This window comes from Lampris incognitus, chromosome 2 (genome assembly GCF_029633865.1).
Source record: "Lampris incognitus isolate fLamInc1 chromosome 2, fLamInc1.hap2, whole genome shotgun sequence".
In the NCBI taxonomy this organism is placed as follows: domain Eukaryota; kingdom Metazoa; phylum Chordata; class Actinopteri; order Lampriformes; family Lampridae; genus Lampris; species Lampris incognitus.
The window spans coordinates 92,703,768-92,730,227 of NC_079212.1; the positions used below are offsets into that span (position 1 = coordinate 92,703,768).

At 45.3% G+C, this 26,460-nt stretch overlaps 3 protein-coding genes across 13 annotated transcripts in view; all 3 read right to left on the bottom strand.

Annotated features, from left to right (window-relative positions):
* The window catches only part of LOC130106879 (rootletin-like), a 54,720-nt gene extending 50,333 nt beyond the window's left edge, over positions 1 to 4,387 (bottom strand). For 3 of the 10 annotated variants that reach the window (XR_008809776.1, XM_056273176.1, XM_056273170.1), the window contains exons 1-3: positions 1,469 to 1,894; positions 545 to 671; positions 244 to 392 (exon numbers count right to left, since the gene is read on the bottom strand). Coding sequence is in view for 9 of the 10 variants with exons in the window: in XM_056273176.1 (XP_056129151.1) it covers positions 244 to 392; positions 545 to 671; positions 1,469 to 1,522 (330 nt within the window). In the remaining variant the exon portion in view is untranslated. Of the gene's footprint in view, positions 1 to 243; positions 393 to 544; positions 672 to 1,468; positions 1,895 to 4,060 lie in introns of those variants that run through there. The other 7 variants (XM_056273174.1, XM_056273180.1, XM_056273172.1 and 4 more) reach the window with 7 other exon arrangements.
* Positions 4,388 to 4,635: 248 nt separating this feature from the next.
* necap2 (NECAP endocytosis associated 2) lies at positions 4,636 to 14,834 on the bottom strand. Its single transcript, XM_056274169.1, has 8 exons — positions 14,650 to 14,834; positions 11,993 to 12,093; positions 8,891 to 8,995; positions 6,631 to 6,712; positions 6,292 to 6,400; positions 6,001 to 6,145; positions 5,780 to 5,864; positions 4,636 to 5,686 (listed from the first exon to the last, which is right to left on the bottom strand). Exons 1-8 carry the CDS (start codon positions 14,742 to 14,744, stop codon positions 5,644 to 5,646), a joined length of 765 nt encoding a protein of 254 aa, XP_056130144.1. The 5' UTR covers positions 14,745 to 14,834; the 3' UTR covers positions 4,636 to 5,643.
* Positions 14,835 to 17,506: 2,672 nt separating this feature from the next.
* On the bottom strand, positions 17,507 to 25,619 carry LOC130107383 (SUZ domain-containing protein 1-like). Of its 2 annotated transcripts, none has more exons than XM_056273965.1 (4): positions 25,486 to 25,619; positions 21,526 to 21,575; positions 21,159 to 21,428; positions 17,507 to 21,015 (listed from the first exon to the last, which is right to left on the bottom strand). In XM_056273965.1, the coding sequence occupies exons 1-4, from the start codon at positions 25,534 to 25,536 to the stop codon at positions 20,904 to 20,906; spliced, it is 483 nt and encodes a 160-aa protein (XP_056129940.1). In that variant the 5' UTR covers positions 25,537 to 25,619; the 3' UTR covers positions 17,507 to 20,903. The 2 variants fall into 2 exon arrangements, with proteins under 2 accessions (XP_056129940.1, XP_056129941.1); XM_056273966.1 differs by lacking the exon at positions 25,486 to 25,619 and adding an exon at positions 25,187 to 25,210.
* Between the last annotated feature and the right edge of the window lie 841 nt (positions 25,620 to 26,460).

Consider the following 26,460-nt stretch of genomic DNA (forward strand, 5'->3'; position numbering starts at 1 on the left):
ACTGTGGCCACAGCAAATTCATTATCAAACTGGGGCATTGCAAATAGAAATAGAAAGCACCGTTTTCAAATTATTTCTGGCAGCAAACACTCTCTCTCTCTCTCTCTCTGTAAAACTGTCCTTCCTTATTCCTTTACCCTGTACAGACAACGTAAACCCTCTGTTTCAATTTCGGTCCTCTGGCGACCGATCTACCTACAGGTCTATCTATACCTTTTGTTGTGGCCATCGTGTTTGCCTTACCCTCTCACTAATGGCGCTGTACTTGATGGCAAGCTCATCTCGGTCCGCCCTGCTGTGTGCCAGCAGGTCCTCCAGCTTCCCCAGCTCACCTTGCAGCACGCGGTTCTCCTCCTGGAGGGACATGACCGAAGACGACATCGCTCCCGCTGCTGAGGAGAAGGCAGGGCAGGACAGAGACAGAGACAGATGTGAGAAAAGTTTTAAAGTATTCTGATTTTGAAAAAGCTTCGTCTTTCTTTTGCCTCCCCCCCCACCAACTATGAAGAGGTTTAGCTCTGGGGGGGACCTGTAGCAGACTCACACTGATCGTTGAGGTTCTTGGTGACAATCTCTCGGACTCGTGCTGGTAGACATGTAGGAGTGTCGTCTGGGGAAGGGCCTCTCACTGTCAGCCTCTTCTCTTCAGACAGAACACTCTCCTCCAGCTTCTAATGTAGAGACAGAGAGAGAGAGACATTTGGCTGTTAGGATTAGTGAAATCTTACACACGAGAGAGAGAGAAAGACAGAGAATTTGAATCAGCTCTTTATTTAATGAGAAAACAAGCTTTAACAATGAACAATGACATCATCAAACATAGTCACTCGTTTACATTAACTTGCACAAAAAGAGTTCAACTTCCATCACAGAACCAAGATCGATCCAAACAGAGAGAGAGAGAGAGAGAGAGAGAGAGAGAGAGAGAGAGAGAGAGAGAGAGAGAGAGAGAGAGAGAGAGAGAGAGAGAGAGAGAGAGAGAGAGAGAGAGAGAGAGAGATTGGGCCGTTAGGATTAGCTAAACCTAAACCTTACTTATGAGACAGAGAGAGAGAGAGAGAGAGAGAGAGAGAGACACACACAAACAGACAAACAGAGAGAGAAAGAGAGATGTTGCTTTATGCCTAACTAGGATGAGACTCTCGTGGGGATAATGAAATTAGGCCTGAGCAGTACCGTGAAACATACTCAGCAATCTGGAGAAACTGAAAACAACGCTTGATAAATGAAACCAAATTTAGAGGTCATGATTGCAGTCTACGCCATGAAACCAGCCAGGTGGCATTACAGCAACCACACCAGACTGAAACCGGTGTCCAATGGACACACACACACACCAAAAGAGCAACTGAGCCGGTTGATCTGCCTAAACTTTCCCGTTACTTGCCGCGTTTGAGCCCCTTCCCCCGTTACTTGCCGCATTTTATCAAGAGTGAATCAAAGTAAAAGGGGCTATGGCGGACGTCACCTGTATCACAGACTCCAGTTTGGACTCGGCGTCCGAATTCTCCGCGGAGCTCATCGTCAGAGGATGAAGATCCTCACCCGGAAAGCGCGCGCTCGCTCGCTACTTCAACGTCGCGAAATAGGATTAACTATTCGACTGGTATGGCTAGCGATTAGCCCCTCCGCCGCTCCGGACGCGTCCGTCGTGGAATCGGGAAGGTAGAGAGAGATGAGTGGACCACAAGCTAAAGCCCGCACACAGGCGCGGAATGTCTTTTTTTTTTTAGATCGTGACCAACTTCGGCTACACGCGCGGGTCCCGGGCGCGCGTGCGTCGTCTCCCAGGGCGAGATTGAGGACGGCCGGATTAAGAGGGTTTAACGCGCACCCCCCCCCCACCACCAAATCCACTCTCACTGGGAGCGCCGCACACACTTTCCGATCAAGGCCACTTGCTGAGGTCCGTTTTAATCAAGAAATCCAAAACAAACCTTCACGTTTTGTTTACCGCCCACGATTTGCGCGAATGTTATTTTAAATATTGATTTTTTTAACCTAGTTTTTGTGTGAACTCGGTGAAACTTGGAAGCGAGAATTACATCTATTTGACATAATTTGATTCGACGGCGAGTTCCAAAACACGGTTTATTCAGGTGTTATATAAAAAAAAAAGCCAAGCGAAAACAGACACTTATAACACCCATATGACCATTAGGAAACTACGTAACGCGCGCGCGCGCGCGGGCACGCGTCTGCGCCGCACCACTTAATGTCTGGATTGCCATAGTTACAGACAACAAGGTCAGTGTGTCAGTTCCAAGCCCCCCTTTTCTTAAATTAGCCCCCCCACACACACACACACACCACCACGTAGTTTGCCTACAACTGTCGCTCTTATCCTCAGGTCTCAAGTCACTTCAAGGCTTGATACTGTACATTATCTAGAGCAGTGGTTCTCAACCTTTTTGGGGTCCTGGACCCTCTGCGTATTTTTGATCTACCCTGAGGACCCCTCCACCTGATCTTGGGGGAGGCGGGTTGCAATTTGATAGAAACAGTAGAAACTGCATTTTAAATTGCATTATAGCATTTATTCACTCTTTGGGGCAAAAATAAGAGCTTTCAGTTGTAATTTAGACATAGTTAACAAAACAGAATTCTTATGCAGTAACTTTCAGATATATGTAACAAAACAGAATATGTATTCAGTAACTTTCAGATATATGTAATAACAGAATTTTTATGCAGTAACTTTTAACAATGCAAACGGGAGCGAGATCTCTTATTAAAATACAATAAATTACACTTGTGAAACATGTAATTAGAGAAAAAAGTCCTGTTACCCTTTATAGTTTAGGTAAAGTTCTCAGTCACATTTGAGTAAAATAATCCTATTTCTATAAATGTCATAGGATCTTTTTTTTAAAGATATTTTATTTTCACGGACCCCTTGCAATTACACCACGGACCACTAGGGGTCCGCGGACCCCGGTTGAGAAACACTGATCTAGAGTTATGAAGAAACGTTAAAATCTCAGATTTCGACCACCACAGCGAAATTCAAATGGCGATTCCGCCATCAGCTGAACGTCAATTTAACAATCAAGACAAACTGAATCAATATCTTGCGTTAGGGGTTAAACTCTTGCAGTTCAATTCGGTGGTCGTATCTTGGTGGTTTTACACGGTGAAATTGTCCAGGGCGACGCTTCTGCGAAAGTAACTCGGGTCAATTTCAGCGTCGTCTATAGCACCCCCTACTGGTATGTTTTGGCCACGACAAACACTGATTTAATCTGGCTGTTGTAAAGAGGGAAACAATTTAGCATTTAGTATTTTGCATGTATGACAGGATGATTGTCTGCTGCCGTCGTTGTAAATCGGGCGACTTTTCCTTTGCATTAACACAACTGCAGTGTGACCGCTATGATGAGCGATACGGATCTTCAGCTAGCGGACGTCGCAAAATCACATACGCACATCTCGGGGGGGGGGTCTTAAACCGAACTGCACGGAAGAAACCAAGAGGCTCACTTTTTGATGACATTTATACATGACGCCCGTTTATCAAACTCGTACCCGAGGCCCACGCGGACTTTACAACAGCCTTTACTGTCTGCTTGACATTTGCAGCTGAAAACGAGCGCAGCGTGACCATCAGCTCATCTCCAAAGTCCAGACAGCCCCCGGACAGGAAAGACACCAGTTGGACCCGCCCGGCATCAGACGGTTTAAAACGGTACTGATGCAGGATCCAGCCCTATGATGTCGATGGCCGCTTTGAGGCATATTATAAGGCCCCCTTTCACAAAAGTCAAAACGAAACGGTCTCTTCTCCTTCGACTCCATTGACGTGAAACGTCCAATACGACACGCTCTTAAAAAAAAACCAATCGAATATTTTATTGCTCGGTGCGGGATTCGATACGCTGCGTATTGTACCACAAGGCGATATCACTAACCGCTCGGCTAAAGCCTCAGACCCATTCAATAGGGGCTAACGTATCTTATTAGTAGTGTACACATGGACCGATAAAAATCGTGTAGCGGAGTTGAAATTAGCCGATTTAGCTAACGGTATCGTTAGGTCGGGGGTCCTAGTTCGAAACCTCACCCTCGCCACCAAATGAGAATCTGCGTCCGTCCGCTGGATGTACCCCGTCTCCGTCCTTCCGAGCGACCGCCCCCCCTCCCCGCAAAGTAAAGACCCGTAGTTTGGCGAGTCGCGCCGGACCGCCGCGTTGTTGGGAAATCTGCTCCGCGCGCTTCTTCCGGGGAGGGGCTTCCAACGACTTCACCGGCAGCAGCGCCGCGCCGCCAACTCCCCCGCCGGACTCCCCGGCCCCTTCGCTCGTCACACAACTCGGTTTTTTATATTCCCATTTATTACCGCAGTGTGTGACCTTCATTCGGAGAGAAAGGGTGAAATTAAACCCCCTTCTTTGGCGCGTCTACAATACACCCCCCCATATGTGAACAGGCAAAAACGCATTTGTCCTTAAATTACCGGCGTCGCTCCAACGGCCATGGTGACTAGACGCGCGCGCGCCTCACAGGTTTCTCCAAATCACTGTCACGAGGAGGAGAAAGGTAAGCAGCCACTACGAATAAACTTGTTTATTTACCATACAGAATAGGTTTACATATATATATATATATATATATATATATATATATATATATGTGCTTTTCCCCACCAAAAAGGCAATCAAGCAAATATCTGTCACGACTAATAAGCAAGATTCTGAGAATTCTAATTTGGTAAAAGGCACATCGGTAAATGTGGAAAACAAACAGACATTAAGGCATAACACATTTAAATGGGTATGCAAGACAAGACAAAATGAAACACGTCCAAAATGTGTTACATTTTTCTAAATTCCAGGACAGGGTAGCAATCATGTTTCAACGCCATGTTGAAAAAATAATTAGGGTCATGTTGACAAGGGCTTAAGAGCTAAATGTAAAAAGGGTAACTCAAACCTCAGCTTTCAAAGCTCTCCTTCATATTTAAAAAAAAAAGAAGCAAACACCAGTCCTCAACAGAAAACTAAATACACATACAGCTTTATATAACATGGAGACAACACAACGGTAAAACCCTTGCACTTCTGCAAAACGTCAGAAATAGCCTTGAGTGTGATTAGTGTAAGAAAAAAAACTGTACAACGAAGAAAATAGCAGTAAAATGTTTAAAAGAAAACGAACAAAAAGACTAAACCAGATCCATTCTCACGTAACTAAAAGGCGACAACAAAAATTGACACAGATAACGAGGGCAACTCCAATCCAACGTAACGTGTATATCTACACATGGTTAGTGTGAAAAGATGACCTTTCCCTTCAGTCATTCACAAGCTCACCTGTTTCACAGCGTGGAAATACTTTAAATTCAGCCTATTTGAAACACAATGATGACGAGTGTTTGACTGACTCACTACAATTCATGCTGACTACAATTCCTGTTGCATAGTTATCGATAACATCTTGAAAAATGGAAAACTATCTTTTGTTCCAAGAGAATGTTTGTGAACAAGCTATCTGAACAAACTAGACAGTCTATTCAGATCCAGTACAGCCAACATGCTAATCAAGTTTGTTAACAGTTCCTGGCTTTTCTTTCTTTTTTTGCCACAATCATTCTCAGTCATGGAATGTATGGAACCTGAGTGTGTGTACACATTTTCTGTGACTCAACTAAAACTGCACCCATCCGGATCTGACAGCATCTTTACTGGATCTGTGGAGGAGACGTTGATAAAAAAAGATGAGTGTTAGACTGATCGGAGGCAAACAAATAAGCTCTCAGAGCTTTACCTTCTTCAAAACTTACCCTGAACCCGCGGATGTGAAATCTCCCCACATGTCAGATGAGGGCTGTGCTGCAGAGACAGGGGACCCGAAGTCTAAAAGAGCAGCTGAGGTGGGGAAAGAAAGAAAACACAGCCCGATTTAGGAGTCAGATAACATGTTGATGCCCCTACTGTGAATGATATTTACATGAGGCTTTGAGGAATAGTCTGAAGAAGTCAAATTAAGAAGATTGGGACTCACCAGTGTTTGTTTGTGTAGCTGGGGCTGTTATTTGGCTTACGGGAGGTGCTAGGGGGGTCCCGGGTTTTGCTCCTGGTGGAGGTGGGAGGAGACCACCACTCACAGGCCGTGACTTTGCACTACCTGCATCTTTCTTTTTGATGTTCTGAGACAAAAAGTAGCAACACATAAATGCCCAGGGCCTTCTCTAGAAACAGGTCCTACTTTTCTGAATAAATTCTTCCAACTTTTTATTTCATTTAATTTTTAGCTCGTAAAACTGTAATTTAAATGTTCAGCCTAAATGCTTACTCCAATGCTAATCTTGATAGTCTGTCCTTCTTTAAAGCCAAGATCCAGCTTGGGTGTTGTGCTCTGAGAAGCCTCTAGTTTAGCGAACTCACCCTCTTGCTTCACCCATCTGTAGGGAGGATATAAAGGGAGTTTATCATACAAATGCAAAGCTGCTATCGGCTTGAGAAACGGAAGTGCACGTGTGCATCGACAACCATTCATATAAAAACAAATCTACATCTACAAAGCACACATACAAAAATTAGTCTAGAAATGTGTACAAGCTCGTTTACTGGGGACCATGTGCATAAACGGGAATCAGATCATAAAGGCGTAGCTTAACAGAAGGTAACTCACTTGAAATGGTCTTGTAGAGCTACATTGAAGTCAAAGGAGTCTCCACGATCAGCAAAACCCAGGCCGATGAAGGCATGACGTCCTTTATTGAAAACCAAGACAGAAAGACGGTTACAGTAGAGTATGTGCTGCTAATATACTGTGTCTTTAGATGGAGCATTATTTTTGTATAGTAACACAAACAAGTTTTGTTTAGTTTCTTTTATAAACTGGGCATTGGGGAGTTTGGGGGGGGTAATGAAAAAGTGATATTAGACTTAATTTTTTTAACCTTACATACGTCCATGTAAGAACTTTCAACATGCTGTGATTATGTAATGTCTTTACAGTTTCATGACAATCATAATAACCACCAGAACAAATTTGGTCAAACAAAAACAGTCACACATTGCAGAGAGAATATAGTGTTTAGGTAGTATTGCCAAAATACAAATATGTTTTACAAGTATGGCTTCAGGAGTTATGTTTTCAAATAAAAGCAACACATCCCATACCTTACTTTTAACTATATAATCAACCATCAGTTATTCAGCAATTTACAGATCAAATGCTTCCTGATTACAATCCAAACATTATGGGCCCTGTTTCCCACCATGCAAGCAGAGGAAATGATTTGGGATGCACTGGCATCACATTTTCAATGGCCTATAATCTTTAAGTATAGGCCAATACTTATTTCCCATTATTTATTTATTTATTTAGTTTCTCCTCCTTTTTCCTCCCAATTGTACCTGGCCAATCACCCCACCCCTCCGAGCCGTCACGGTCGCCGCTCCACCCCCTCTGCTGATCCGGGGAGGGCTGCAGACTACCACATGCCTCCTCCGATACATGTGGAGTCACCAGCCGCTTCTTTTCACCTGACAGTCAGTACGTTTACATGCACAGTTTAGTTGAGCTATGGTTATAGCTCGATTAGTTCATTAGTCCGACTACTGACTTTGGTCCCAGTATACATGCGCGGGAGGGAAATCGATTTACTGAGGGAGTCACGTGGGCTCCGCTAAGATAGGTGGCAATATGCACTCTTTCAGCTTGTTTGTATTGGGCCATTACCGGTTGACCTATTACGTCACGCGCTCCTTTTCTACCCTGCCCCGACCATCTGCTCGGCTACTTTTTTGAATAAGTCTCCATTTCTTGTCGTCCTCCCGTCCATTTATTTTAAAATGTTCAGCTCTTTCAACTGAGTAAGCATACACTCCGTCTCTTCATCCGTCCAAAAATGAGCTCTCGATGATTTCGCCATGTTTGCAGTTACTGGCTTCCTCTTCTTGTGTCCCCCTCTTCTTCTGTTTACGCTGTTCGACTTCCGGGTCAGACTTGGCGTGCGGAAAGTTAGCGCGTGCGCAGATCGCCTCGACCAGCTCCAATCCGACTAAGGTGTATACATGCAGAAGTAAATCGACTTCCAGTCGCATTATCTGGGTGTGTTAGTCCGACTATTACAACTTCGATTTGAGTCGAGCTAACGTTTACATGCATTTTAGAAGTCTGGTTTTAGTCGGACTAACGCAATAATTCGATTTTTTAAGTGTCATGTAAACGCACTGAGTGAGGAGTTTCGCCGGGGGGGGGGGCGCGTAGGAGGATCACGCTATTCCCCTCCAACCCCCCCCCCAGAACAGGTGCCCTGACTGACCAGAGGAGGCGCTAGTGCAGTGACCAGGACACAAACCCACATCCGGCTTCCCATTCACAGACACAGCCAATGGCATCTGTAGGGATGCCCGATCAAGCCGCAGGTAACAAGGGAGATTCGAACTGGCGATCCCCGTGTTGGTAGGTAATGGAATAGACCGCTACGCTACCCGGACACCCTTATTTTCCATTATTTTACTGAATAGTGCAGACTTGGATTATTAGTTTGGGGTCAATGGGCTTAATAATCAAAATAAAATCACCCCCCCCCCCCAACATTAAAGAAATACAAGCTTCCACCTGCTTAAAGTGCAGTAAATCAGGCCATTTTGCTTTCATTTATGACATGTTACTCATGATTTTTGGTATCGGATTTTAGTATTGGGTAAAATGTGCGATACAGGTACTCAATTTTAGCCTGGTGTAGCCCTCATAGCCGATACCAGTATTGGTGTATCAATAAATAGAATAATTGTGTGTGACTTAGAATAAACTAAGCAACAAATATTAAATATTGAACTACCTGAATATTACTCAATAGCTTTGAGTTTCTGTAATGTTAGTGTGCTTTTGTCCTCAAACATTATAAAAGTGAGACAATCTCTAATCAGTCTCTTACCATTGCCATCCTCTATCCGTACCACAAAATATCTGCTGGAGTCGGTAACTGCTTCAACAACACATCCTGGATACTGTTCTACCGGGGCTTGGGCAAACAGCTCGCCTGAAACACACAAGCACAAGGTTATTTGGACTGTATTCACAGAGAGAGGAAATATGCAAAACATTCAAGTGTAAATGCACTCATGACATACTGAGAATCTGATCAATCTCTTCCAAGAGGCAACCACTTTAATAAAAAAAAGAGAAAAGGCAATTGAATCTCCAGTCTCCATTACAAGAATACACATTCTTGCTCAAATTTAAAGCAGAAATACATGGTAAGCAATTGGCAGGCAGCATAGGAAAGAAGCATAAAAACAATCTTCATTCTTGGCTTGAACATGAATTTCAAATTAACTGGTTTGATTTTGTTAAAAGGATCTCGAAGAATAAGTTACAATAAAATACGGATTCCATCCTGGCCATGGAACAACAGACCAACTCTTTACCCTTGCCGAAGTGCTGAGAGGGGCACGGGAGTTTGACCAGCCTGTCTAAATGTGTTTTGTGGATTGCAGAAGGCTTACGACCGTGTACCTCGGGGCACTCTGTGGGGGGTGCTGTGGGAGTAGGGGTTCCATGGCAGTTGCTACAAGCCATCCGGTTCTTGTATAACCAAAGTGAGAGCTGTGTCCGCATTCTCGGCACAAAGTCAAACACGTCTTTGGTGGGTGTCGGACTCCGCCAGGGTTGTACCTTGTCTCCGATACTGTTTGTGATATTCATGGACAGGATCTCAAGGCGCAGCCAAGGTGAGGAGTGTGTCCATTTTGGGAACCTCAGAATTGCATCTCTGCTCTTTGCAGATGATGTGGTTTTGTTGGTTTCATCAGAACGCGACCTCCAGCACACACTGGGGCGGTTTGCAGCTGATTGTAAAATGGCCGGGATGAGAGTCAGCACCTCCAAGTCTGAGGCCATGGTTCTCTATCGGAAAAGCTTGCCCCCTCCGGGTTGGGGATGAGTTGCTGCCTGAAGTTCAACTATCTCGGGGTCTTGTTCACGAGTGAGGGTAGGATAGAGCGGGAGATTGACAGGCGGATTGGTGCAGCATCAGCAGTAATGTGGACGTTGTACCAGACCGTTGTGGTGAAGACGGAGCTGAGCCGGAAGGCAAAGCTCTCAATTTACCAGTCAATCTTTGTTCCAACCCTCACCTATGGTCATGAGCTTTGGGTAGTGACCGGAAGGGTGAGATCGCGGATACAAGCGGCTGAAATCAGTTTCCTGCGTAGGGTGTCTGGGCTCAGCTTTAGAGATGAGGAGCTCGGACATCCGGAGGGGGCTCGGAGTACAGCCGCTGCTCCTTCACGTCGAAAGGAGCCAGTTGAGATGGTTTGGGCATCTGATTTGGATGCCTCCTGGGCGCCTTCCTTTGGAGATTTTCCATGCATGGCCAACTGGGAGGAGACCACGGGGTAGACCCAGAACTTGCTGGAGGGACTACATGTCTAATCTGGCCTAGGAACGCCTTGGGATCCCCCAGGAGGAGCTGGAGGGCGTTGCTAGGGAGAGGGAAGTCTGGAGTGCCCTACTTAGCTTGCTGCCACTACGACCCTACCCCGGAGAAGTGGCTGAAGATGAATGAATGAATGAATGAATAAAACCTTTGTCTAAACCACTGAACAGTCTTAAAAAGGTGCTTCAGTATCATAAGGCACTGGCATGACAAGCAAAATGGAGGCTCTTTCCTCCTTAAGTGGTAGCACATTTGTGTTCACCTTATCACCTCTTATTTCACCTGTATTAGTCAATCCTTGTGTATATATCTGAAGATTGTTGTGTTGTAGTGTTGTTATTCTATAATAAGAAGCAGAAGAAGCAAAGAAAATGCAGAAGAAGACAAAAAAAAAAAAAGCCACGAAACCGGAGTCAAGCACTTCCAATGGCCTCACGGTCTCACCATGGCAGCCGGGAATCCCCCGCAGCCGGGAATTGAACCCGGCAGGTAGCCCAGACCACAGGCGACTGCGCTAACCAGTCAACTAAAGGGTCCAACCCGCTAGCCAAGGGCTAGCAATCTAGTCACCCATAGTCATTACACTACCCCCCCACCCCTTCAGGAAGGGCGTTCCCGCGCTTTAGCACATCAGCCCCCTCACGCCTTTGGGCACACATGCTTCTGAAGGCCTCACGGTCTCACCACCCCACTTCTGACACCACTGTAGCAAATTCCATGTATATACAAACGTAATCCAACATCATCTATTTCCTGTAGTTTTTTTCTGGGGCATCTATCCCACCCTGCGTGGACTTAACACAGGTGTACATAGTGGGTCTGGGGTCAAACACTGGTATTGGACACTGTGACATTAATTGCAAGGGTCCTCTTAGCAACGACATCAGCAATCTCTCATAACCAGGGAAACTATCATCACTGAGTAGTAAACAAAAGTAAACGTCATAATTGTGCTTCATAAGCTGTGCTAGTTTGGACAAAATGCAGCCAAATAAGTGGATGATCTGTCTTTCAGGATCCATGTGCCCTTAAGCGGAAGACTGAGTCAGAACAAATCAAGGAGTTCTGTTATTGGATATTTTCAATGCATTCCCAGGCCAGGAGCAAGGCACAGACTTCTGCTGTGAAGACGAAACGCTGCCCTGAAATACGAATTGACAATGCTTGATCGATAACGCAACAAATTCATTTCGCCTCTTTTGAGGTACCAGAGTAAAGAGGAATTAAAATAGTAACTCCACAATATGGAGAATCCCCCATTACAAAGGAATTTGATATTTAAGGCAATTATTTTGAAAGGAAAAGAGCAATTCAATTTCCATGAGTACACAGCAGATACAAATTCATGCTCTGTGTAAAATTTGACTGGCTGAATCGTATCTAGATAAAATATAGATATTAGACATGTGCTAATACTAGCTGTGTGTGTGAGCGAGAGAGAGAGAGAGAGAGAGGGCTTTCTTTATCAGTAAAATTGAATCATTTTGATGAACATGTTATCATGTGACATTAAATTTGCCTTGTGCCAGAAAACAACAGCTATCAAAACATATCAGGGCGTCACATTCAACACAGCAGGGAGGTGCGGTTGTTGGTTACCCGTGTTTTTGTCTTCCAACTTGATGATGGCTATTTTGCCTTTAGAGGTGATTTTCATCCTCCCACTCCACGTGGGCTCATCCAGCTTCCAGTCAGCCGCCCTTGTTCAAAAGGAAAACACAAATGTGAGAAGAACAGCAGTTTATGTTGCCGTCATGATCCAAGGCAGTAGGCTCGATCACTGTAACAGCTTTTGAATACACGAGAGAGAGAGAAAGGAGAATAATCTACCTTTTACTCACACTCTCTCGTACAATTTAAGAAGAAAGACACGGAAATATTATTGTCCTTCTGATGTCAAATGAGTACATTTACATTTAGCTCAAAGGAAGCCACGAGCTCACATTGTGAGCAGCGGGTGTGTTGGGGACCGTCTGCATTCCTGGGAACTTTTTTTTTGGTTTTGTTTTGCAATAAAGTCTCTGTAGGGAGGTAGCGCGACACAGTTTTTAATACTGAGCACCTGGATGCTATTAATTTAAGAAAGGGAGATTCATACAATGACTGAGCTAAAGTTCAATCAACTTTGATTTAATGGTATCGTAATTCGTGCATGAAATACAGTCAAACAGTATTTTCATATATAATCCATCCATCCATCCAAGCCGCTTATCCGAATTCGGATCGCGGGATGCTGGAGCCTATCCCAGCAGTCATTGGGCGGCAGGTGGGGAGACACCCTGGACAGGCCGCCAGGCCATCACACACATACACATACATACATAGACACACACACACACACACATTCATACCTAGGGACAACTTAGTACGTCCAGTTCACCTGACCTACATGTCTTTGGACTGTGGGAGGAAACAAGAGCCCCCGGAGGAAACCCACGCAGACATGGGTAGAACATGCAAACTCCACACAGAGGACGACCCGGGATGACCCCCAAGGTTGGACTACCCCGGGGCTCAAACCTAGGACCTTCTTGCTGTGCAGCGACCACACTAACCACTGCACCACCGTGCTGCCAGTATTCGGATCACTACACTAAAAATAACTAATATATTCATCAGTTCATACCTCATCAGTTGAAATCATAGAACCAAATTAAAGAAGTATTCCACCAAAACTTCACAAAAGATCCAAAGACAGTATTACTGGGATCAATGCCGGAAGAGCATACAAATATTACTAACAGCAGCAATTAATAGTACAGGAAACAGCTTGTCTGAAATTCAGATTTGACCAGAAATGTGAAGCGCTTTGAGTGGCTGTTGCAGCTAGAAAAGCGCTATATAAAGTGCAACTTGATTGACTTACTGATTGATTGATTGATTGAATTAAGTGGTTAAAACCTGACTCCCCAACATACAATTTGTGGACTGAGAAAGTATGGGAAATATATATCAGCTGGAACAAATAACATACTCTTTGAGACCTCAGAAAGATATATTTATTAAAAGGTGGAGCCCGGCCATGGCTATATTGAGACAGTGACGTGTTCTAGACCCTCGTATACGTTCTGTATCACACATGCACCTCTGTCTTCTCAACTCACCTTACCTGTTTATGCATATACACGCACCTATGCCACTACACACATTAGTACACAACTCCCCTCCCCTCCCTGACCCCTCCTTTCCTTTTTAAAGTATTCCAAGTCTTTAATTTATACCGCCATAACAACTGACACCACAAGCTGAAGTAAAGGTTTTTTTTAATGTCCTTTTGTTCAATTATCTGTAAACCATATAGGTACAGCTGAAACAAATGGGGGAAAAAGAAAAACCAGCAGGGAAAGTTGTGGATCTGTTTTTATACGTTGTTGAAATTGAAATAAAAACTAAGTAAAAAAAAAACAACTCATAATTAATGGTACCAGCATGGTGGGTCGTGCACGGTACACCGGGGCTACTATGCACGGTACACCGGGGCTACTATGCACGGTACACCGGGGCTACTATGCACGGTACACCGGGGCTACTATGCACGGCACACCGGGGCTGCTATGCACGGCACACCAGGGCTTTAAACCTGTCTTGGGGTATCTAAACATGTGGTACGTGACAGACACCTAACTGCTGGAACCTTGCAAAGCAATGACACGACCGACATCTGAAAAGCAGTTTGTGCTAAGAAAGTGTTGCATGGCTGTGATGAAAACACTTCCACCTCTCTACCCATCTCTCTCTCTCCATCTACACAAACAGACAGACAGAAATACCCCAATAAGTGGATTTGCTTATTAGAAGGGAGGGACAACAGTGGACACAAAGCGCCATCGGGCCGGTCACATGACTAACACCAAAGCGTCAGTAAAGGATCAGGAAAATGCCTCAAAGACGGCTTTTAAACCAAGACTCCGACGAGCCCCGAAACGCAACTGGGATCACACCGGTCCCGGTTTCGGGCTGGTTTTGCTCTCAGCCCTTTGCCCCGATAGCCGCCACCTGTTCTGCGGGTATTCTTTCAGTTAGGAGGGCGAGACGGTGCCTGCCGAACTCGCTTTGGGAAATACACTGAAACTCGAGAGAGTAAACGCCTTATAGCGAGGGCGCGCGCGCTCCGCTTCCGTTTCCGCTCTACTGCCCCGCCGTGCGCCGCGCGGACGGGGCTAGCAGCGCCGGGTGAGCTTAGCCGGGGCTGGCCCGCCGAGTCCGCCGCGGCGACATTTAATACGGCGACAAGCCCGCCGCGGGCGCCGCGTTACCTGTAGCCGCGGTTGGAGGCGCGCGGCGGGATGCGGTACACATGGACCTCCGGCTTCACGCACAGGACGGACTCGTAGCCGTTGTCCTCCGCCATGTTCCCAAGTTCCACAAACTAAACTTCCGAAATTTCCGTAGTCGAGCTGGGGGGTTTTGAAGGGAGAGAAAGACGAGCGAAGCCGGACGAGGCGTTGCGTTCAGGTGGCGTTTAAACGTTAGAGCGCCTCTTCTGGTAAGGATGATTAGTGCACTTTCTAAATCTAGGCCCTCTGAGGGGGGGCAGAGCCACATATACGCTTAGCACAAAAAGTAAGGAAATGTGTGTTTGGTGGATTATTTCTTTGTTGTAACAGTGCTTCTTGGCAATAAATCTTATACCGTTGGGAAGCCTGTTTATTCCCCTTTTAAATGGGGCCACATGTGTAAGGAACATGCATTGGTGGGATGAGCAGCAGAGCTGAGTATGTGGGTTGCGCCCGTGAAACATGTGCCAAATCTTCTCTGCCAATGCCCAACAGCTTATTTTGCTCTTGCTATTGACTCTTGTTTTGAGCTTCTGGTACCCCAGCTGCTGACAATCAGGTGCCTGGTATAAGATTTATTGCCAAGAAGCATTGTTACAACAAAGAAATAATCCACCAAACACACGTTTCCTTACTTTTTGTGCTAAGTTTATATATATATACATATATATATATCCCCCTAAATGCCCTCCTCCCCTTTTCAAAACAGCGGAGAGAGACACAGTGGCATTAAAAAAAACCCAATTATTTAAACATGTGAGAATATTGCACAAAATATTGAAGAAATTATACTCTAGTGTCCATTTTGGCTCCATGTGCTGACTGAATGTTGAGTGTTTTGGAAGTATAATTTTGATTTTTAGATTGCTAATTGCAGTCCAAAGACATGTAGGTCAGGTGAATCGGCCATACTAAATTGTCCCTAGGTGTGTGTGCGTGTGTGTGTGTGTGTGTGTGTGTGTGTGTCTCAGCCCTATGATGGTCTGGCGGCCTGTCCAGGGTGTCTCCCCGCCTGCCGCCCAGTGACTGCTGGGTAGGCTCCAACATCCCCGCAACCCTGAGTAAGGAGAAGCGGTTTGGATAACGGATGAATGGATGAATATTGAAGAAATGAGTACTGCTACTTTTGCTGACTCAATAGGTCATAAATGTTAAAAAGCCACTGAATTGACGTTTTTATCCCTATTTGACCTTTAGTCAAAACCTGAATATACAGTGAAAACCTACGTTCTCTAATGGTTGTTGCATTCCTTCTGGAGGACAGTCTCCATTAATTTCTCCATCCACTAATTTTCAAAAAGTGATTATAAATCCATACCAGCATAATCGTTGGAATCACAGACTTTTTAGTGTTTAGATACTGCAATGAACTACGAAATATGAAATGTATAAAAAATTGTTGTAAAAAGTTTATTTTGAATATTCAAATCATACTCAAGTGGCATCGCTGCCTTGATATTGCAGTGTAGCCCAAGATATCATTCTTTAAATTACATACTCTATGGCGGATTCAAGCCTTTTCATGCTGAGATATGAACACTACCACTACAGTGCCAATATATCACATCCCCCCCCCCAATAATAGTCATTCATAACCTCAGTTAACTGACAGCATCACATCTTGAACTCCCACTAGGGGTCCTGCTTCTCAACTTGAATGACTATGAAACTTGAGACTGTCAAGGCAATGTTGTCTTTTGGGGGGGGGGGCATCTTATAAAATCTACCGAGCTCCAGGTTGTTGTGGCTGCTTCACTTCCCGGCTGTACGCTGACTCATCTGTGCCAAGAAGCCAACCGGCAGCTTGGTCAGCAAACGTCAGGAACTTGACCAAGGGGTCATTGGAGGACCAGCTGTTTCTGTAGAGGCAAGAAGAGAGGAGGAGCAAGCTTGCACTCCTGTGGAGTGCCCCTGCTTGCTTCAGAAGGGTTTGTTTGCTTCCCCGGTCTCACTTGGCTGTAAATTGACCTTTCATTTTCTATTACCAGTGCATGAATAGCACAAGTTGGTAGGACTAGAAAAGTTCGCAACTTCTTTTTACCCCGCTGATGATTTTGGTTATTTTTATTGTTCATATTTTTTTTCTAATATGTTCAATAAAGTTGATTATTGATTGACTCATCTGTCTTACGAGGAAGTTGGTGATTCCCCACAGATTGTGTCTTGAAAGGTCAGCTGGAATAAAACTACCGAGGTAATAAACCCAAGATACACTCAAGGAGCAGTGGAACAACTCCAGCATCACCCATACAGTGTGTGTACTGAGCTGCTGATCTAGCAGGCTGCCCAGATAGCAAAACTGCTGTGGCCCGGACCCGTCCCACACCGACACTTTCATCCGGCCCACACACCGCGTGGAATGATGGCACTTGGGCGGTCTGCTCCTGTTTGCCGGATCTGGGCCAGAACCAAGCCATAGCAATACCGCATGTGCCATATATTTGCCAAAGGTGGCCCATATCTGTTTTGTGATATTAGGGCCATATTCACCATTTACCACACGGGCCACTTCAGGGTCACATCCAGATCACATGTTGCCGAAAGCACCACATCTTTGCCAAAAAAGGCCCACATTTGATTTGGCATATTTGGGCCATATTTGCTATTATACATGTGGGCCACTTCAGGCTCACATCCATTTTGTCAGGGCCAGAAGAAGGCCATCAGTGCTGCATCACTACCTGAAGTGGCCCACATCCGGATGCTGTCTGGGGGACTGTACACAACAGCTGAAAACCAGTTTTTATTGTTCTACAAGCATTAGTGATTGTTTCTTTTTGGTTGTAAACGGCATTTATTATGAAAATTATTAAAATAACAACAAAGCTTGCATTTATCGTCTTTATTAAAGGGCATTTGTAAATTTCATCACATTGTTCTGCTAGATCCAAAATGACGAGCAAATGACATCAATTAGGCCTCAAACAGGACAGGAGGCTGTGCATGACTGCTGTGAAACAATACTACAGGTCGACCCCAACGGTCCTCTACTGGTGATCCTCGGTCTGGGATAACTACAAATCCCACGTTAACCATTTAGTTTTTAAAATGAGCTCTGGGCACCCTGGTAGTTTATTGTATTAAAGACATGAACCACAAAATACTTTTAACGCTGTGGGTCCAAATCCAGTTCTCTGAACCTGCTCATCATCTCTTCTGACTGGACACATACTGCAGAACTGCATATTAAATGCATTACTCATTCCAACATGGCATTTTTTTTTCTTCAAAACATGATTAAAATAAGTCGTCCCGTGGAATCTTGCTGCATTACTATACTGCACTACGCTGGGAGCTGGCTTTGACTTTTAAGGATAATTCCAGTTTTTTTAAAAAAAATTTTTTAACTTGGGTCTTATTTTCATAGTTTTCACCAGTGTGCAAATCACAGTTATGACATTTTACCCACCGGCTTCGTTTACAAGATGTTGGACATGGGACCGCCAACCAGAAAATTACAAAAATGTCAAAATCACCACAAAATTACAACGGGCAATTTTGTGGGGCAATTCAACACCAGCCTTAAACCGGTCCCTTTCAACAAGAACCAAGAAAGTCCGGGGCACCAGTTCAGTTGTGTACATTATTTCCCATTATCGTCTGCTCCCCAGTTGCTCTGGCCGGGTAGTTTTGAGCAGTTACTACTTCCTACGTTAAGTAAACTGATCATGCAAGCTTTTAACTTTCATATTCCTTTACGCTTCCAAACATGCTGTTTAGATAACCGGGCGGCAGCCCCGTATCTGATATCAACCGATATGCACGATGGCAGGAACTAAGAAAATAAGACCAAGATTGTAAAAGAAAACCCATCAGAATGATCCTTCAAGCGAGGGGACTCACGGGAGCAAGCGCACTCAGATTTACAATTCTCAAAAAGAAGCAAAACGCCACATTCGGACGCAACTTCACTAAATATCCGTTAAGTGGATCCTCCGTGTCCTGGGGCCGAATAGCGAGACGTGTCGGGCGCTCTGGCGGAGTAAAAACAGCATCCAGGAGCACCTCCTTTATAAATGGCTTTTTTTTTCAAGACCGTGTTCCTGAAACCAGAGAGCTTGTTTTAAGGCATACAAAACTCAACCCAAAAAGTGTATTTCTTCCCAGTGACTACAGTTTCTGTGAGATAGCTGAAGATAAAGTAATTCCTACGACACCAAGTATTTGGCACTTCATACCAATACTGCCAACAAGCAACAGCATTCAGTTGGGGTGCCCTCATGGAGTTAAAGTTGTTTTTTTTCCTCCCCAATCAAATTTTTGGCCAATTACCCCACTCGTCCGAGCCGTCCCGGTCTCTGCTCCACCCCCTCTGCCGATCCGGGGAGGGCTGCAGACTACCACATGCCTCCTCTGATACATGTGCAGTTGCCAGCCGCTCCTTTTCACCTGACAGTGAGGAGTTTCGCCTGAGGGACGTAGCACATGGGAGGATCACGCTATTCCCCCCACTTCTCCCCCGAAAAGGCGCCCCGACTGACCAGAGGAGGCGCTAGTGCAGTGACTCAGGACACATACCCGCATCCGGCTTCCCACCAGCAGACACGGCCAATTGTGTCTGTAGGGACGCCCGACCAAGCCGGAGGTAACACGGGGATTCGAACCGGCGATCCCCGTGTTGGTAGGCAATGGAATAGACCGCTACGCTACCCGGATGCCCCCAAATGAGTTCATCGTTTTAATAATTATTCCAAATCTGTTTAACTATTCCCCCGTGTAAATCCCACAACCAAGGAAAGACATGCACCTAGCGAAAAGAAAACAGGACTGGCAGTGTACAATCTGACCTCACAATAAAAGAAATTCAGATAAAAAGATGACTTTGGCCTTAGTGTTTGTTAGGCTATTTTTTTCTAATCCATTAAAAATCCTCCCAAAACACTTTGCCAAAAAAGGGAGAACGCGACATACCTCTGATGAAGGCAACAATTTGGTCTCAATTAAAAAAAGGGCGACTTGCCCTCGTTTGTGTTTGGCTGTGTCCCGAGCTACTACCTTTTGAATTCCGCATCCATCTATTCCACATCACTGAAGATTCTAGAATATAACTGACCATGCCAGAGGAACCCTACAACTGACTCTAGATCTGGTTTAATAGGTTAATTGAAAACACAAAGGCAATGCAAATGGGGAAATTTATAGGATGGATTGTTCAAATTTTATCAGCCCAATAATGAGATCAGTGTCTTCTAAACCGTAAAATTTTCCAGACACTACAAATCCACTATGCCATATAGGTACTTCTACATCATCTGATGATCTAGCTGAAGCTAGCTGAACGTTTCTTAGAAAGAAAAAAAAAACCAAACATACATCAAAGAAACACTGCAAACTGTTTAACATAACTTGAACAACAAAATTAGTAAAAAATAATCCTGCAGCTAACTTAATAATTATTGCTCGAACAAGCGAGGATCTAGTGGCACTTTTGTCTCCGTCTTCCATGATCTTGGACCACAGGCCATGTTTGCACAGGGCAGCTCTTCTCTAGCTAGCAGTGCTTCTTGCGGGACACTTGAGACAAGTGGCATAAACATAGCTGTGGTTATGCCACTACTGGAGAAAACCATTTGAATCGTGTTGATCTTTTACCACAGGTTGAGCTGTTTGAGCACCTATTCCCAGTGCTGAAAACATGGTAAACCTTCCCCACTGTCACACACTCCTTTGCATTGACGAAAACAATCCCAACTGTTGCCAAGACAAGTCCCCGGTTGACGCAAAACCGTAGCTCATTTCACATTGTTGGACTTGCCAGCTCACCCGTTGCCTTGCTCTGACAGATCCAGATGTTTTTCTTACTCTCGCTGGAGGGCCACAAACCTGATGCCATGGCTCTAAGCTAGCCAATGACAGTGTAGGGGAGTCTTAGGACAGCTCATGGTACATCGTAGGATGTATCACAGTGTGTAGGGCCCTGAGGCGACACCCTGCTCACAGTGTGGAGCAGAAGGGGAGGGGGGGGGGTTCTGATCCCTGGCCAGCCCCTTAGAATGTTCCATGTTGGGAAGAGACAAGGCATAAGGCAAAGCGCATGCCAGTCAGCAGAGTGGCGAGGGTAGAGTAGTTCATGTCGTTTTGTCTTTCATCTCCATTTTTCTTATGTTCGTCAACTTTTAATTCATCCCACCACTCTGCTACTCATACACAATGCCGGCTACACACCCTTTAACCTCCACCCCAGATGACCACTTGGAAGATATCGCCAATTCCTAACAGTAGCCAGCTCCCATTTATCTGAAGAGCCGAAACCCCAAGGTGCCATCTGGGCCGGTTGGTTGCCGGATTACATGATTGTTTGGACGAACTGGTTCTGGTGGCTGCTGCACACTCACACGAATTGGCCTGTTGATAAGAACACTGATCAGGGAAAAGTACTGAACAACTTTTGTTTTTCCAAAAACAAGGGCTAAAACCTGTCCTATATGAATTATTATTGATAATTAAGATTGATCGAGTGTTGATAGTTGAAAAAAAAATAGTCTTACCTTTCCTGGCATGGTTTGTCCTGAGGCACATCTTCAGAACTGGCACTACCCAAAATCCTCTTACGGGCTTCTGCGTATTCTGCCTCCCGTTGGGCCAGAGACTTCATCTGTTGCGAGGGACGGGAAGAGGACATGGGATTTGCGGCAGTTCCATTATTTGAGGGACGCTTCAGGATCCGAATTTGTGGGGGCGGGGCTGCAGGCAGGGAGTCATCCTGGATGACAACAGCAGTTCGCACAGGAGAACCACCTGAATTCAAACTGGACTTCCTACGAAGTGAAGGCAGACAGAAGCATGAGTAACTTTGTAACCACGCGGTACACACTTTAATTATTTAGTCTGTGAATAAATTTTCTATTTCCTTACTTCGCTTCCTGGTTTATTTTCAACTTTGCCTCAAGTCTTCTTTCTATTTCCTAGAGAGAAAACACATGCAACCAGAGAGCACTCATGAAAGTCAGAAATGTGTCATCTAAATATTAAAGTCAAACATGGTCACAACCTTGGGCTCATCATTTTACATAAAAAACAAGACAGATCAGGAAATCCACATTTCTGAATTGCTATTTAAGGAAACTGCAGAGATACCAGATATACCCAATACTTCATTCGTTTCTCAGAAATGAGGTGATAAATTCGATATGAAATTTAAATTTTTGTGGTAATAAAATCCATCCATCCATTAAACGAACTGCTTATCCTGCTCTCAGGGTCGCGAGGGTGCTGGAGCCTATCCCAGCAGTCATTTGGCGGCAGGTGGGGAGACACCCTGGACAGGCCGCCATGCCATCACACAGGGCCAACACACACACACACACACACACACACACACACACACACACACACACACACACACACACACACACACACACACAATTTAGTATGGCCGATTCACCTGACCTACATGTCTTTGGACTGTGGGAGGAAACCAGAGCACCCAGAGGAAACCCACGCAGACACAGGGAGAACATGCAAACTCCACACAGAGGATGACCCGGGACGACCCCCAAGGTTTGACTATCCTGGGGCTCAAATCCAGGACCTTCTTGCTGCGAGGCGACCATGCTAACCACTGCGCCACCGTGCCGCCACGGTAATAAAATAAAGTTGGAAAATGTAGCAATAATGGACAAGGCAATCTGTTTGGGTAGGGGGCTACACTTCCACTCAATGCAAATCCATGAGTATTCTGATACTTGGTCCTCTCTGGGGCAAAAACTTTCTATACTGCATCAGAGGAAGTTGAATCAGTTCATCTGGACACAATGTTTATTGGGACAGATACGTTTCATCACTCATCTAAGTGACCTCTTGAGTCTCAACTGACTGCAGGTACCCCCACCCTTATAAACAACACAGTGGCATAACGACCGAAACCAATGATCGGTCTCATATGCAAGCATGGGAGTTTCAATGGCCATGTGTACTATTCACAGAGGATTGAGGAATGTTTGCAATAACAACATTGTAAGATGGCGACAGATGTACTCTTAGGCTGTACTATAAGGGTGGGGATACCTGCCGTCAGTTGAGACTGAAGAGGTCACACAGATGAGTGATGAAATGTTTCTCTCTCAATAAACGGTGTGTCCAGATGAACTGATTCAACTCTCTGTGATTTTCTTACCTGGATTACTGTACATGCATAGAAACATTTCTTTTCTTTTTTTTTTATAAATTTATTTCTGATTTTTCCCTTTTTTCTCCCAATTTAGTGGCCAATTGATCCCTATTTTAATTCAAACACCCACCCTCGTATTGCATGCGTTTGTCAACTGCATCTCTCCGGCCGGCAGTCTCGAAGGAAAGCGCCTCCCCACTTTCGTGACAAGGCGAATCCAAGCCGAACCACTGTTTTCCCGACACACACAGAGACGCATTCACATGACGAACACAAGCCGACTCCGCCCCCCTCCCGAAGACAGCGTTGCCAATGATTGCTGCTTCATTGAGTCCGGCCATAGTCGGATCTGACGAGACCGGGGCGCGAACCCCAGTCCCCAGTGGGCAACTGCATCGACACCAAGCCGATGCTTAGACCGCTACGCCACCGCGGACGCATAGAAACATTTCTATACTGCAAAGAGGGTCCAGAGCTGAGTGCAGCTGGGCAACGCTGTTGAAAACTGTATTCTATTTTAGAGTAACTGTAGAGTATTTCGCATACTATATCAGACTGAAACAGCCCAAATAGCACTATTTGTTTGGGTTCTAGAAATCTGTAAATACTCAACAAATTGTAGTCAATATTTGCAATCAAAGGGTGATAATGCTACACCCCCACTTTAACAGACTAATCTGTTTCACTGAGAGTCAGCGTTGATCATACAGCATCGTGTCATGATAATTATTAAGAAAAATAAGCTATAAAGCTTTTATTTCAGCAATGGATGGAGCCAAACAACTGTGGGGGGAAAATGACATTTAAATACACCTAATCATATTCTGGGACTGCCCGAAAACACAGACATTCTGGAAAAACGTCAAAGAAGAAATGGAGAAAACCCTGGAAATGGACATTCCCCTAGACCCACTATTGTTTCTATTGGAAATATCACATGAGCACGTGTTTACCAGACCAGTGCTCTATACTGCATATTTTGTTGACGGTTGCAAAAAAACAACAAAAAATACGATAAATTGGATGAAGCCTAACCCCCCTCCCCCACAATGACTCAATGGTTGCAAAAAGTCAGACATGTCTACATGACGGAACGCATGACTGCCCAGCTACAACTTAAACTGCCTGTTTTTATAAGGAGATGGACACCAGCTATTGTATTGTACTGTATTGTTTTGATGTATAATTTATGTAGGTATATTTATGTGTGCGTTCTATCCATGTATGGTGTCTGTGAATGTTCTCATTCATCCAGGTCATCCAAAGGAGTTGAATCAAGTGCAACTGGACTTGGTGTATATCCGTGAAGACGTTTCGCCTCTCATCCAAGAGGCTTCCTCAGTTCGTGCCTTTCTGACTAGACCCAGCTAGTCTTGGCTAGACCAAGCTAGACTAAGGGGGTCAGACTAGCTCGGTCTAGTCAGAAAGGCACGAACTGAGGAAGCCTCTTGGATGAGAGGCGAAACGTCTTCACGGATATACACCAAGTCCAGTTGCACTTGATTCAACCCCTTTGGATATCCATGTATGGTGTTATGGCATATAAACCTGCATGTATGCCAAGTGAAGCCCAATCTCAAGGCGATCATGTTTTGCATCGTTAACTTGCCGGTTAATTTACACGACTGGCAATGAAGTTACAAAACGAATGTCACCTAAACTTTCAGCGAATCATGCCTTGCAGTTGCACTGTAAACGTACAACAGAGGAGCGTTCCAAGTTCTGCTGGGTGCAAGTCCACAGCCCCAAATGTACTGAAGTCTATGAAGAAGGGGGGGGGAAAATCCTTTTTTTTTTGGCATAGGAAAATGTTTGCCTTGTGAAAAACAGATGGTTTTCAATTATATCATGCACTAAGAGTAAGTCATAAGAAAGATTCCATTTTGTTAAACCCTTCCCCCCCTCACCCCCCCCCCACACACACACACAGTCTTTCCCACCGTAGCGCAGGACAACACTTGGTTAACATCTGGTGTTGAACGTTTTGCTTAAAAAGCGACGCTTGTTCGCGATAATTTGCTCAGGGATGAGCAGGTGAGCGTTCCTCTTTATTTTTTTTAAAATATTACTTATTAGATTTCTTTCTCGTATCTTAAAGTACATTTGTAATTTCAACTCCATGTGGCCTGAATTGAGGGGAGGGAAGAGTCGCTGATGAAGGAGCAGCACTTCCAGTCCCACTTGTGTTTTTCTTCTTCTTCTCTCTTCTATCTGGGGGTAGAACACACTGGAGCGCGGTGCGCTTACCTCGTCCAGAAATAACTTGTGTTTTGTGCAGGAACCACAACAAACCGGGACCCAACGGTACGTTAGAACATCGGCTGCAAGACACGGACCGTTATTCGCGACGTAAAAAGGTAATAAAACGGGTTGTCCCCCCCCAAGTCATTCATTCAGCCGACCTACCATTTCCCCCATCACACCCAGGTCCCGCCGCCTAAACTAGCGTTAAGCGGCGGGGCCTGCACGACCAGGGAAGAAGGTGGGCTAATCACCCTGCTGGGGAGGAGGAGGAGGAAGGGGGGGGCCGGCAAATCTTAAGCCTTTCAAAAAGGCCGATTGTCTCGAGCGAGCCGCACCCGCCCGAAATACCAACTCGCTAGCCGATTAACAAAACAACCCTAATCTGCGCCAAGGCGCCTCTCTCTCTCTCTCTCTCTCTCTCTCTCTCTCTCTCTCTCTCTCTCTCTCTCTCTCTCTCTCACCCCGCTATCCGCAGCCTCTTCCCAGCTCTCGGCCACCTCGTCTTCCTCCATGTTGACAGGACGCGCTGGCTTCTTCTTCGTTGGTGTTTGGTCCTCATGTCAGGGACTTGTCGGCAGCGGCGCGAGCGGCCCCCCCCCCCTCCAACTAGTATATCGCTACGCTCGCTCATACGTAACCCACGCTGATCGCTCGCTCATACGTAACCCACGCTGATCCCGGGTCCGCGGTCGGAGCCGCGAGAGTTCCGCTATTGGGTAATTTGTCACCGTCTCGCGGAGGAGGTCGTGACGGGCGAACTTTTTTTTCCACCGCGGCGACATGCGAACTCTGTGGCGGCGCCCAGGCACCCTGCACACGCGTTGGCCCGCCAACCCCCCTCTCGTTTCTGATCACTCTGTGTAGGTGGGGATCAAATGTGTTTCATGTAGAAAGGGAATAATTATAACTGTGGCAAAGAACAGGTGTTCACACTTGATCGTCTGAAATGTGTGTGTATATATATATATGTGTGTGTGTGTGTGTACTATAGACCAGCGTTTCTCAAACCTCTTCCTGGAGGACCACTTGTCCTGCATGGTTTAGAGCTCTCCCTGCTCCAAACAGCTGATTCAAATGATCAGTTTTGTTATCAGGCAGCTTCCGGAGCTCATAACGAGTTGATCATTTGAATCAGCTGTGTTGGAGCAGGGAGACCATGCAGGACAAGTGGTCCTCCGGGAAGAGGTTTGGGAAACGCTGCTATAGACCGCTCCACACATATTCACAGATATTTTTTACCTCCGGCATTTAGTGGCGGATATGCGACAACTATCTGAAAAGCTTAATTGTGGTTTTGTCTTTATGCACCCTCTGTAAAGTTGAATCAGTTTATCTGGACACACATGCGCGTCGTCACTCATCTAAGTGACCTCTTCAGACTGAGTGCGGGTATCCCCGCCCTTATAAACGATACGGTGGCAACGATCAGTTTCATA

What these genes read in the sequence shown, in the direction of transcription:
- LOC130107383 (XM_056273965.1), bottom strand. Translation starts at nt 25,536, where the DNA reads ATGGAGGAAGACGAGGTGGCCGAGAGCTGGGAAGAGGCTGCGGATAGC. An exon ending in AAGAGGCTGCGGATAGCGGG is followed by an intron (nt 21,576 to 25,485) that starts GTGAGAGAGAGA and finishes TTTTCTCTCTAG; the next exon opens with GAAATAGAAAGAAGACTTGA. An exon ending in GACAAACCATGCCAGGAAAG is followed by an intron (nt 21,016 to 21,158) that starts GTAAGACTATTT and finishes TCTTATCAACAG; the next exon opens with GCCAATTCGTGTGAGTGTGC.
- necap2 (XM_056274169.1), bottom strand. Translation starts at nt 14,744, where the DNA reads ATGGCGGAGGACAACGGCTACGAGTCCGTCCTGTGCGTGAAGCCGGAG. An exon ending in GCCTCCAACCGCGGCTACAG is followed by an intron (nt 12,094 to 14,649) that starts GTAACGCGGCGC and finishes CTTTTGAACAAG; the next exon opens with GGCGGCTGACTGGAAGCTGG. An exon ending in GCTCTACAAGACCATTTCAA is followed by an intron (nt 6,401 to 6,630) that starts GTGAGTTACCTT and finishes TCCTCCCTACAG; the next exon opens with ATGGGTGAAGCAAGAGGGTG.